General features: G+C 39.5%; 1 protein-coding gene across 3 annotated transcripts in view; it reads right to left on the bottom strand.

Moving 5' to 3' along the window:
- SIMC1 (SUMO interacting motifs containing 1) overlaps window positions 1–13504 on the bottom strand; it is a 96134-nt gene that overhangs the window by 40018 nt on the left and 42612 nt on the right. For all 3 annotated transcript variants that reach the window (XM_061188497.1, XM_061188498.1, XM_061188496.1), the window contains exon 2: window positions 2484–4034. In XM_061188497.1, coding sequence (XP_061044480.1) covers window positions 2484–4034 — 1551 coding nt within the window. The remainder of the gene's footprint in view (window positions 1–2483; window positions 4035–13504) is intronic.

Below are 13504 nucleotides of genomic sequence, written 5' to 3'. Positions count from 1 at the left end.
TGAGGGTAACCTCTGATCTTGCTGATAACTCAGAGGAGTTAAGGCTAATGGCTGGTTAGTGGCAGCATGGACACTGGCTAAGAAGTTCTTGGGAGAATTTACTGTATAGCACAGGGAATTATATTCCATATGCTGTAAAAACCTATAATGGAATATAACCTGAAAAAAATAACGGAATCACTTTGTTGTATACCTGAAACTAACATAATATTGTAAATCAACTATATTTTAATAATATAGTTACATATTATTAAATATATATTTAATATAATAAATATACTTATTGGCTATAAATGGTTATAATAAGTATTATTATAGCCATCCTAGTGGATACAAAGTGGTATCCCATTGTGATTCTGATTTGCAGTTCCCTAATGACTAACGATACAGAAAATCTTTGGAGAAATGTCTATTCAAATCCTTTGCCCATTACTAATATACTACTGTAAATCAACTATACTTCAATAAAAAAAATTATGTACTGACCAAAAACCCCAATGAATTAGAACAGAGTAGAAAATAAAGTGCATCACACTAAAAAAAAAGTTCTGGGGGGAGAATGACTTTGTGAAGAAGTACTTATAAAAAGTCCAAAAGTAATCAAAAGAGACAGAAAAGATTTACAGATGTATTCTAGATGGCTGAGATTCTTTGAGAAGGTAAGAAATAAAGATGAAGAAGAAAAAGCCACTCTGTGTAGCCTAATTGCCACCTTGTAATCTGAGCTATGTGTACACATAAGGTGGACCTGTATCTACTGATGGCTTCTTTGTTTGTGTAGCACCTACAAAGCACACAGCCTTGACTAGGCAAACAAACTTTCTCAAGTCCCCCAGGTGCTCAATAATGGAATGATGTATCGCCAATAGGAGGCAAACCCACAGGAAAAAAGAGAACGAGCTAGTGTTGGGGAGAGTCATTCAGAAGGAGGAGACATAAAACCTACTAGAAGATAGAACAATTAAAACAAGAGGAAAAAATTCACTCTCCAAGGGCAAATCAATGTGAATGCCTGACACCCACTAAGCTGGATTACGGATTGCTCCAACAGGAGAACGCACCTTTTGAATTCTTGAACAACTTCAAGCCAGTCTTAATGTTGGGAATGTGGTTAGGTATAATGAAAAAAAGCTTCATGTTATGGGACTTAGCCACAATTTTTTTTTCTTACACATCCAGTTTAGTTCTTACAGATCAATGAAGACTAACGGGAAGTAGCATTCCCGTTAAAATCTTAAAATTGAGCTGGAGAGGGTGTGGAGAAAAGGGAACCCTCTTACACTGTTGGTAGGAATGTAAACTGGTGCTGCCACTATGGAAAACAGTATGGAGGTTCCTCAAAAAATGAAAAATAGAGCTACCATATGTCCAGCAATCCCACTCCTGGGCATATATCTGGAAAAAGATGAAAACTCTAATTTAAAAAGATACAGGCACTCCAATGTTCATAGTAGCACTATTTACAATAGCGAAGACATGGAAACAACCCAAGTGCCCATCAACAGATGATTGGTTTAAGAAGATGTGGTATACACACACACACACACACACACACACACACACAGTGGAATATTACTCAGCTATAAAAAAGAATGAAATAATGCCATTTGCAGCAACATGGATGGACCTAGAGAATATCATACTAAGTGAAGTAAGTCAGACAGAGAAAGACAGATATTATATAATATCACTTATATGTGGAATCCAAAAAAATAATACCAATGAATCTATCTACAAAACAGAAACAGACTCACAGACATAGAAAACAAACTTATGGGTACCAAAGGGGAAAGGGAGGTGGGGAAGGACAAGTTAGAAGTATGGGATTAACAGACACAAACTGCTATACATACAATAGATCAGCAACAAGGATCTACTGTCTAGCACAGGGAACAATATTCAATATCTTGTAATGACGTGTAATGGAAAATAATCTGAACAAATATATAACTGAATCACTTTGCTGTATACCTGAAACTAAAACAATATTGTAAATCAACTTCAATAAAAAAAAAATCTTAAAATTGAATTTCCTCCCCCAAAGTTAGAGAGTAACAATTTTGAAGGTACCAAAGTGTCATGAGTATTATTATCTCTGTGAAATGGAAGCTGTAATGAGGGCATCAGGAATTGAGGAAGGAAAGGCAGAGGAATTGAGAAGTATTTGATGAAGGCCTATGATGAGCCAGACACCCCAACAGGCACTTTACGTATTATCTCCTTTAATGATACTGTGAGGTATGTTCTTATCTCCATTTTATAGGTAGGTAAAGTGACTTCTTCAGTGCCAGATTTTAAGTGTGGGGCTGAATTTGAACCCAGATCTGATTCTACACTGAATGGTTCCACAGTGGGAGAAAGATAAAAATGTCTTAGCTCAGCTGGGCCTGTCCTCTCATGCATGGACTCCTGGTAGCATACTAACGTCATGCTAGGCCTATACAAAGGACACCTGATCCCCAGGGGAAGACATGTTAGCTCACCTCTCTTGTGTCTTTATCTGGTATTAGTGTCTGGAAGAAGAGGTGATGCACCGGAGGTCGTAAGAAGTACTTCAGTCTATGCAGGCATGGTCTGTTGTACAACCCACCTTGTGGTGTTCGTGCTTGCACCTGGGTAGATCCGGGGTTGACAGGCTCTGACAATGATATCTTTTTTCTGGCTGGAGTTTTTGTGACAGAGAGCCAAGGAACTTTCTCTAAGGAAGTTTCAAACTGTGGAGACTGTGGGTTGGGAGAGCAGCTTGGAGAGGATGGAGCTGAGACATCCATAGGGGTGTCATGGTTCTGTACATCATTTTGCGGAGAGTCAGGCCTGAGTTTTGGTAAATGAGGCAAGTCTCCAAGTGTGTGTGGCATGTCTTCTGGCAAGCATGACATGTCCCCAGGTGAATGTAGCACATCTCCTGATAAGTGTGGGACTTCTCCAGATGAATGTGGTACACTTCCTGGTGACGGTGGAGTGTCTCTTGGTGACTGTGGTACATTGGCTGGTGACTGTGACACATCTGCTGGTGACTGTAGGACATCTGCTGGTGACTGTGGCACATCTCTTGGTGACTGGGGCACGTCTCCTGATGACTGTGGCCTGTCTCCTGATGATTGTAGCATATCTCCTGGTGACTGTGGCATGTCTCCCAGGGACTGTGGCATGTCTTGCAGGTGTGCCACATCTTGTGGATACGTTATGTTTTGAGGTGGGCCTGGTACATCTTGAGGTAGGCCCAGTGAGTCTTGAGGTGGACACAGTGAGTCTTGAGGTGGGCTTTGTGAGTGTTGAAGTTGCCATGATGAGTCTTGAGGTGGACTTGGCATATTCTGCTGAGCGCATGGCACATTCTGAGGGCATGGCACGTCTTGAGGAGGGCATGGCCCTTCTTGAGGCAGGTGAGGCAAAGTTTGTAGTTGGCACTGCATGGTTTGTGATGGGCATGACAAGGCTCGTGGTGGGCATGAGGAGGCTCGTGGTGGACATGATGAGGCTCGCAGTGGGCATGGCAAGGCTCTCAGTGGGCATGGCAAGGCTTGTGGAGGGCAAGGCACATCTTGCTGTGGGCATGGCAAGGGTGCCCTTTGATTGCTACGGCTACCATTATTGCTTGTTGCGGGGAGGGAGTGAATATCTGAAGATAGCTGTAGGCTTGCCAAGAAGCCGAGGTCACCTTTGAATATGGTTGAGCTACAATTCGGCTCTCCTGGATAAACAGAGTCCCCACTGATGGACGTAGGGGGTTGGGGACCTTCAAATGCAGTTTCTTCCAAAAGGTCCAAATCCACAGGATCACTGTTAATGATTCTCCGTGCTGCAGGCCGAGAGCTTCTGTCTACCCGCCCTTCCATCACCTCTTTGCTGGAGAGGCTGGCACATGCTTGAAGACTGGCTGGCTCTTTATGGGAAGGAGCAACAGGTTCTAGAGTCAAGTCAAGAGTGGCAATAGGTCTATTTTCTTCCTCAGATCCTGTTAGGTCAATCACACAGAGTCCATTGCGATCCTTTGCCCTTGGTCTGGTTTCTCTAGTTAAGTCAATGAAGTCCTGTTGAAAGATTGTGAGAAGATAAGAGGTCAAGTAGGGGTCTTAGCTTTATCTAAGAGGACTTAAAGCTTAGCTTTTAAGGATAAACCATTTTACCTTTTCACTTCACTGACAATTTATATATCTTATATAACATAAGCGTTAGTTTATTTCCTTTGGCCAAAATTTTCCTCTGTCAAAGCTGCCAATTTCTATACCTTCTTAGACTATCCAAATGCCACAAGCACATAACAGAGGACACAGGGGGAAATGTTTTATGATCCAAGGTGGACAGGGGAGTAGTAGAGAAGATTTCAACCTTAAGTCAAAGTAAAAAGCAACCTTTGTTTGGAAAAGCAAATACACAGGATAACCTACAACAGAAGCTAAAGAAGGGAAACTAATATAAGAGAATCTACTTTGTGCTAAGAATGTATTGAGTGCTTTCACACATCTTTGATTTTCACAATGACCCTGTCAGGAAGGCATTATCATCTCCATTATACAGATGGGGAAACTAAAGTTCAGAGGGGTTAGGTTATTTACCTATGGATTATATAGCTATGTAGCAGAGACAGACATTCAAACCCAGGTCTGTTTCCTTCTTTCCCTGTTAGGACCTAGGAATGTACAACTTCATTCAATGTATAATCAGCCTATAGTCAGATATGGAGGATAATACACTAAGGGTTATAAAACTAACCATTGTAAGTCTGAGCCTAAATTAATTACAAAAAACCTCCTATATTCACCCCCATTCCTTGGCAAAATGATTAGGCAGTTCACAAAGCCTGATGATGCCAGCCAGAGGTACTGTAAACAACCTCTGTGTCATGAGCCAGGAACAATATCGCTCTGCCTTCCAGGTGTCTCCTCACTTGGTTGGGTACCATTGCCACTGGTATGTCGGGTGCTAAGTGCTGGGCTAGCAATGCTCTTGCTGTTACTACAGCTACCGTACTATTTCTTTTAATAGATGTGATGGTCACCACTGGCACCAAAGCAGGACACAGGATTCTGGGTGGGTCAAGTGAGAAGCTGGCATGCATCTCATCTTGGAATAGGGATTGCTTGGTGAAACCTAATGCCTCATTCCTAAGAAGCAGCCATATAGTATCACTGCCTCTCTACTGCTAGCTGAACTCAACATAAATAGCTGCAAAGGTCTGAATTCAACTCCTATTCCATCACCAACTCCTAAAATGCAACATTACCATGTCTCTCTCACTTAAAACCCACCATATGAGCTACAGAATAAAGGGCAAATGCTTTAGTAAGACTCTTAAAGCCCTTCATAATTCAGCTTCTTCTTGATTACTCTTCCTCCTCGTGTGCGCAAATCACACAGAACTACTTCAGATCCCCAAATGTGCCATGCTTTCTCAAGTATTTCTATCTTTATGTTTGTTTATGTTCTTTCTTTGGTCTGGAGTGATTATTATCCCTTTGATTGTTTGGAAGTTTCTTGTCTTTCAAGACTCAGCACAGATATCACTGTATGCGAAAATTCTTCCAGATCACTTCTTGTCCCAAGTTAAATTATTAGTTTTCTCCCTTATATCCCCAATTCATGTGTACAAACCAAAAAGGTTTATCCCAAAGAATTTGATGTTTTTAAATGATATTGAAAATGGAAATAATTTTTTGTCATTTTCCAATTATTCATTGCTAGTATATAGAAATGCTGTTGATTTATGTATGTATATTATCCCTGTATCCTCTGACCTTGCTAAATTCACTTACTGGTTCAAGTAACTTTTTTTGTAGATTCCTTAGGGTTTTCCATATAAGAAATCATGTCTGCAAATAGAGGAGTTTTACTTCTTCCTTTTCAATCTGCATGCCTTTTATTTCTTTTTCTTAACTATTGCAATGGCTAAGGCATCCAGTATAATTCTCAACAGAAGTGCTGAAAGCAGACATCTGAGACTTTCATCATTAAGTATAACTTTAGCTGTGTTGTTTTCATAGATGTCCCATATCACGTTGAGAAAGTTCCCTTCTTCTCCTTGTTTTCTCAGAGTTTTAAAGAAAATATTTATTTATTTATTTATTTTGGCTGCACCGGGTCTTAGTTGCAACACGCAGGATCTTTGTTGTGGCATGTTTAGTTGTGGCATACAGGCTTCTTAGTTGCAGCATGCATGTGGGATCTAGTTCCCTGACCAGGGATCGAACCTGAGCCCCCTGCATTGGGAGCATGGAGCCTTACCCACTGGACCACCAGAGAAGTCCCGTTTTCTGAGAGTTTTAATTGGAAATGGTTGTTAAATTTAGTCAAATGATTTTTCTGCACCTGTTGAGATATTCTATGATTTTCCTTTGTACTATTAATATCAAAAATTATATTCATTGATTTTCTAATGTTAAATTAATCCTACGGAAAACTCCACTGGTTATGATGTATTATTTTTTATCTATATTGTTTTAATATATCAATATTTTGTTAAGAATTTTTGCATATTTATGAGGGATATTAGCTTGTAGTTTTCTATTCTTGTAATTTCTTCTACTGATTTTGCTATCAGAATAAAATTGGCCTCATAAAATGATTGGGAGCTACTCCCACCCCCTCTATTTAGGTTGGGTTGGATTGGTACCATATCTTTCTTCAATGTTTATAGAAATCACCAGTGAAGTTATCTGGGCCTGAAATTTGCTTTGTAGGTAAAATTTAGTAGACATAAGGCTATTTACATTTTCTACTTCTTCTTGTGTTAGTTCTGTGACTTATGGAATTTGTTATTAAAATTATTAGCATAAAGCTGTTCACAACAGTCCTTTATTATCTTTTAAATTCTATACCCTGTATAGATTTATCCCCAATTTTCTTTTTTTATTCCCAGTATTGGTAATTGGTATCCTTTGCATTTTCTCCCCTGATCAGCCTAGCTAGAAGTTTATCAATTTTACTGATCTTTCCAAAGGACTGGCTTTTTCATCATTCCCTTTATTTCTATTGTTATCATTATTATTTCCTTCCTTCTATTTACTGTGGATTTAATTTGCCCTTCTTTTTCTAGCTTCTTAATGTGGAAGCTGATACCTTGATTTTCAAAATCTTTCTTTTCTAACATTAGCATTTAAAGCTAAAAATTTCCCTGTAAGTACTGCTTTAGCTTCATCCCACAATTTTTAATACACAGTCACTTTATTATCATGTAGTTCAAGCTTACCTTCACCATGGTCAGAAAACAAACCCTGTAAGATTTCAATCTTTTGAAATACACTGAGACTTATTTTATGTCCTAACACATGGCCTACTTGCTGAATGTTCCTTGTACACTTGAAAAAAATGTGCATTCTGCAGTTGTTGGATATAAATGCCAATTAGGTCATGGTTGCTGATAGTAGCTTTTAGATCTTTGATTTTCTTCACCTTTGAGGGGATGCAGTTGTGCTATCAAGCACTGAGAGAAGTGTATTAAAGTGTCCAGGGGAGAGATCTTCAAGATGGTGGAGGAGTAAGATGTGGAGCTCATCTTCCTCCCCATAAATACATCAGAAATACATCTACATGTGGAACAACTCATACAGAACACCTACTGAACGCTGGCAGAAGACCTCAGACTTCCCAAAAGGCAAGAAACTCCCTACGTACCTGGGTAGGGCAAAAGAAAAAAGAAAAAACAGAGACAAAAGAATAGGGATGGGACCTGCACCTCTGGGAGGGAGCTGTGAAGGAGGAAAAGTTTCCACATACTAGGAAGACCCCTCACTGGTGGAGACGGGGGGTGGGCGAGGGGTAAGTTTCGGAGCCACAGAGGAGAGTGCAGCAACAGGGGTGCAGAGGGCAAAGTGGGGAGATTCCCGCACAGAGTATCAGTGCCGACCAGCACTCACCAGCCTGAGAGGCTTGTCTGCTCACCCACCGGGACGGGTGGGGACTGGGAGCAGAGGCTCCGGCATAGGATGTCAGATCCCAGGGAGAGGACTGGGGTTGGCTGCGTGAACACAGCCTGAAGGGGACTAGTGTGCCACAGCTAGCAGGGAGGGAGTCTGGGAAAAAGTCTGGAACTGCCTAAGAGACAAGAGACCATTGTTTCAGGGTGCACGAGGAGAGGGGATTCAGAGCACCACCTAAATGAGTTCCAGAGATAGGCACAAGCTGCGGCTATCAGGGTGGACACCAGAGATGGTTATGAAATGCTAAGGCGGCTGCTGCAGCCACCAAGAAGCCTGTGTACAAGCACAGGTCATTATCCACACCTCCCCTCCAGGGAGCCTGTGCAACCCGCCACTGCCAGGGTCCTGTGATCCAGGGACAACTTCCCCAGGAGAACACAAGGCACGCCTCAGGCTGTTGCCAGCCTCTGCCACTGCAGGCTCGCCCTGAATTCAGTACCCCTCCCTCCCCTGGGCCTGAGTGAGCCAGAGGCCCCTAATCAGCTGCTCCTTTAATCCTATCCTGTCTGGGAGGGAACAGATGCCCTCAGGCGACCTATATGCAGAGGTGGGGCCAAATCCAAAGCTGAACCCCAGGAGCTGTGTGAACAAAGAAGAGAAAGGGAAATTTCTTCCAGCAGCCTCAGGAGCAGAGTATTAAATCTCCACAACCAACATGATGTACCCTGCATCTCTGGACTACCTGAATAGACAACAGATCACCCAATATGTAGGTGGTGGACTTTGGAAGCAACTGTAGACTTGGGGTTTGCTTTCTGCATCTAATTTGTTTCTGGTTTTACGTTTATCTTAGTTTAGTATTTAGAGTTTATTATCATTGGTAGATTTGTTTATTGATTTGGTTGCTCTCTTCCTTTTTTTAAAATATATATATATATATTTTTTTCCTTTTTCTCTTTTCATGAGTGTGTATGTGTATGCTTCTTTGTGTGATTTTGTCTGTATAGCTTTGCTTTTACCATTTGTCCTAGGGTTCTGTCTGTCTGTTTTTTTTTGTTTTTTTTTAGTATAGTTTTTAGCGCTTGTTATCATTGGTGGACTTGTTTTTTGGTTTGGTTGCTCTCTTCTTCCTTTCTTTCTTTTTTTAAAAATTACTTTTCAACATTTTTATTTTTAATAATTATTTTTTATTTCAATAACTTTATTTTATTTTATTTCTCTCTCTTTCTCTTTCTTTCTCCCTTTTCTTCTGAGCCATGTGGCTGACAGAGTCTTGGTGCTCCAGCTAGGTGTCAGGCCTGTGCCTCTGAGGTGGGAGAGCCGAGTTCAGGACATTGGTCCACCAGAGACCTCCCAGCTTCACGTAATATCAAACTGCAAAAGCTCTCCCAGAGATCTCCATCTCAACGCTAAGACCCAGCTCCACTCAATGACCAGCGAGCTACAGTGCTGGACACCCTATGCCAAACAACTAGCAAGACAGGAACAGAACCCACCCATTAGCAGAGAGGCTGCCTAAAATCATAACAAGGTCACAGACACCCCAAAACACACCACTGGACATGGTCCTGCCCACCAGAAAGACAAGATACAGCCTCATGCACCAGAACACAGGCACTAGTCCCCTCCACCAAGAAGCTTACACAACCCATGGAACCAACCTTAGCCACTGGGGGCAAACACCAAAAACAACGGGAACTATGAACCTGTAGCCTGAGAAAAGGAGACCCCAAACACAGTAAGTTAAGCAAAATGAGAAGACAGAGAAACACAGCAGATGAAGGAGCAAGGTAAAAACCCACCAGACCAAACAAATGAAGAGGAAATAGGCAGTCTACCTGAAAAAGAATTCAGAGTAATGATAGTAAAGATGATCCAAAATCTTGGAAATACAATGGAGAAAATACAAGAAACGTTTAACAAAGACCTAGAAGAACTAAAGAGCAAACAAATAATGATGAACAACACAATAAATGAAATTAAAAATTCTCTAGAAGGAATCGATAGCAGAATAACTGAGGCAGAAGAACGGATAAGTGACCTGGAAGATAAAATAGCGGAAATAACTACCTCAGAGCAGAATAAAGAAAAAAGAATGAAAAGAATTGAGGACAGTCTCAGAGACCTCTGGGACAACATTAAATGCAACAATATTCAAATTATAGGAGTCCCAGAAGAAGAAGAGAAAAAGAAAGGGACTGAGAAAATATTTCAAGAGATTATAGTTGAAAACTTCCCTAATATGGGAAAAGAAAGAGTCAATCAAATCCAGGAAGCTCAGAGAGTCCAATACAGGATAAATCTAAGGAGAAACATGCTAAGACACATATTAATCAAACTATCAAAAATTAAATACAAAGAAAAAATATTAAAAGCAGCAAGGGAAAAACAACAAATAACATACAAGGGAATCCCCATAAGGTTAACAGCTGATCTATCAGCAGAAACTCTGCAAGCCAGAAGGGAGTGGCAGGACATATTTAAAGTGATGAAAGGGAAAAACCTACAACCAAGATTACTCTACCCAGCAAGGATCTCATTCAGATTCGATGGAGAAATTAAAACCTTTAGAGACAAGCAAAAGCTAAGAGAATTCAGCACCACCAAACCAGCTTTACAACAAATGCTAAAGGAACTTCTCTAGGCAGGAAACACAAGAGAAGGAAAAGATTTACAACAACCCAAAACAATTAAGAAAATGGTAATAGGAACATACATATCGATAATTACCTTAAATGTAAATGGATTAAATGCTCCAACCAAAAGACACAGACTGGCTGAATGGATACAAAAACAAGATCCATATATATGCTGTCTACAAGAGACCCACTTCAGACCTAGGGACACATACAGACTGAAAGTGAGGGGATGGAAAAAGATATTCCATGCAAATGGAAATCAAAAAAGCTGGAGTAGCAATTCTCATATCAGACAAAATAGACTTTAAAATAAAGACTATTACAAGAGACAAGGAAGGACACTACATAATGATCAAGGGATCAATCCAAGAAGAAGATATAACAATTGTCAATATTTATGCACCCAACATAGGAGCACCTCAATACATAAGGCAAATGCTAACAGCCATAAGAGGGGAAATCAACAGTAACACAATCATAGTAGGGGACTTTAACACCCCACTTTCACCAATGGACAGATCATCCAAAATGAAAATAAATAAGGAAACACAAGCTTTAAATGATACATTAAACAAGATGGACTTAATTGATATTTATAGGACATTCCATCCCAAAACAAGAGAATACACTTTCTTCTCAAGTGCTCATGGAACATTCTCCAGGATAGATCATATATTGGGTCACAAATCAAGCCTTGGTAAATTTAAGAAAATTGAAATCATATCAAGTATCTTTTCCGACCACAATGCTATGAGACTAGATATCAATTACAAGAAAAAATTTGTAAAAAGTACAAACACATGGAGGCTAAACAATACACTACTAAATAATCAAGAGATCACTGAAGAAATCAAAGAGGAAATCAAAAAGTACCTAGAAACAAATGACAATGAAAACACGATGACCCAAAACCTATGGGATGCAGCAAAAGCAGTTTTAAGAGGGAAGTTTATAGCAATACAATCCTACCTCAGGAAACAAGAAACATCTCAAATAAACAACCTAACCTTACACCTAAAGCAAGTAGAGAAAGCAGAACAAAAAAATCCCCCAAAGTTAGCAGAAGGAAAGAAATCATAAAGATCAGATCATAAATAAATGAAAAAGAAATGAAGGAAACAATAGCAGAGATCAATAAAACTAAAAGCTGGTTCTTTGAAAAGATAAACAAAATCGATAAACCATTAGCAAGACTCATCAAGAAAAAAAGGGAGAAGACTCAAATCAATAGGATTAGAAATGAAAAAGGAGAAGTAACAACTGACACTGCAGAAATACAAAAGATCATGAGAGATTACTACAAGCAACTCTATGTCAATAAAATGGACAACCTGGAAGAAATGGACAAATTCTTAGAAAAGCACAACCTTCTGACACTGAACCAGGAAGAAATAGAGACTATAAACAGACCAATCACAAGCACTGAAATTGAAACTGTGATGAAAAATCTTCCAACAAACAAAAGCCCAGGACCAAATGGATTCAAAGGTGAATTCTATCAAACATTTAGAGAAGAGCTAACACCTATCCTTCTCAAACTCTTCCAAAATATAGCAGAGGGAGGAGCATTCCCAAACTCATTCTACGAGGCCACCATCACCCTGATACCAAAACCAGACAAAGATGTCACAAAGAAAGAAAACTACCAGCCAATATCACTGATGAACATAGATGCCAAAATCCTCAACAAAATACTAACAAACAGAATCCAACAGCACATTAAAAGGATCATACACCATGATCAACTGGGGTTCATCCCAGGAATGCAAGGATTCTTCAATATACGCAAATCAATCAATGTGATAAACCATATTAACAAATTGAAGGAGAAAAACCATACGATCATCTCAATTGATGCAGAAAAACTTTTGACAAAATTCAACACCCATTTATGATAAAAACTCTCCAGAAAGTAGGCATAGAGGGAAACTACCTCAACATAATAAAGGCCATATATGACAAACTCACAGCCAATATCGTTCTCAATGGTGAAAAACTGAAACCATTTCCTCTAAGATCAGGAACAAGACAAGGTTGCCCACTCTAACCACTATTATTCAGCATAGTTTTGGAAGTTTTAGCCACAGCAATCAGAGAAGAAAAAGAAATAAAAGGTATCCAAATCAGAAAAGAAGTAAAAGTGTCGCTGTTTGCAGATGACATGATACTATAAATAGAGAATCCTAAAGATGCTACCACAAAACTACTGGAGCTAATCAACGAATTTGGTAAACTAGCAGGATACAAAATTAATGCACAGAAATCTCTTGCATTCCTATATGTTAACCACAAAAAATCTGAAAGAGAAATTAAGGAAACACTCCCATTTACCACTGCAACAAAAAGAATAAAATATCTAGGAATAAACCTAAGGAGACAAAAGACCTGTATGCAGAAAACTATAAGACACTGATGAAAGAAATTAAAGATGATACAAACAGATGGAGAGATATACCATGTTCTTGGATTGGAAGAATCAACATTGTGAAAATGACTATAGTACCCAAAGCAATTTACTGATTCAGTGCAATCCCTATCAAACTACCAATGGCATTTTTCACAGAACTAGAACAAAAAATTTCACAATTTGTATGGAAACACAAAATACCCTGAATAGCCAAAGCAATCATGAGAAAGAAAAATGGAGCTGGAGGAATCAGGTTCCCGGACTTCAGAATATAGTACAAAGCTACAGTAATCAAGACAGCATGGTACTGGCACAAAAACAGAAATACAGATCAATGGAACAAGATAGAAAGCCCAGAGATAAACCCACGCACATATGGTCACCTTATTTTTAATAAAGGAGGCAAGAATATACAATGGAGGAAAGACAGCCTCTTCAATAAGTGGTGCTGGGAAAACTGGACAGCCACATGTAAAATAATGAAATTAGAACACTCCCTAACACCATACACAAAAATAAACTCAAAATGGATTAAAGACCTAAATGTAAGGCCAGACACTATAAAACTCTTAGAGGAAAACATACACAGAACACTGTAT

Source organism: Eubalaena glacialis, chromosome 4, assembly GCF_028564815.1.
Source record: "Eubalaena glacialis isolate mEubGla1 chromosome 4, mEubGla1.1.hap2.+ XY, whole genome shotgun sequence".
NCBI lineage: Eukaryota > Metazoa > Chordata > Mammalia > Artiodactyla > Balaenidae > Eubalaena > Eubalaena glacialis.
This window is presented reverse-complemented; position numbering and strand designations above follow the sequence as displayed.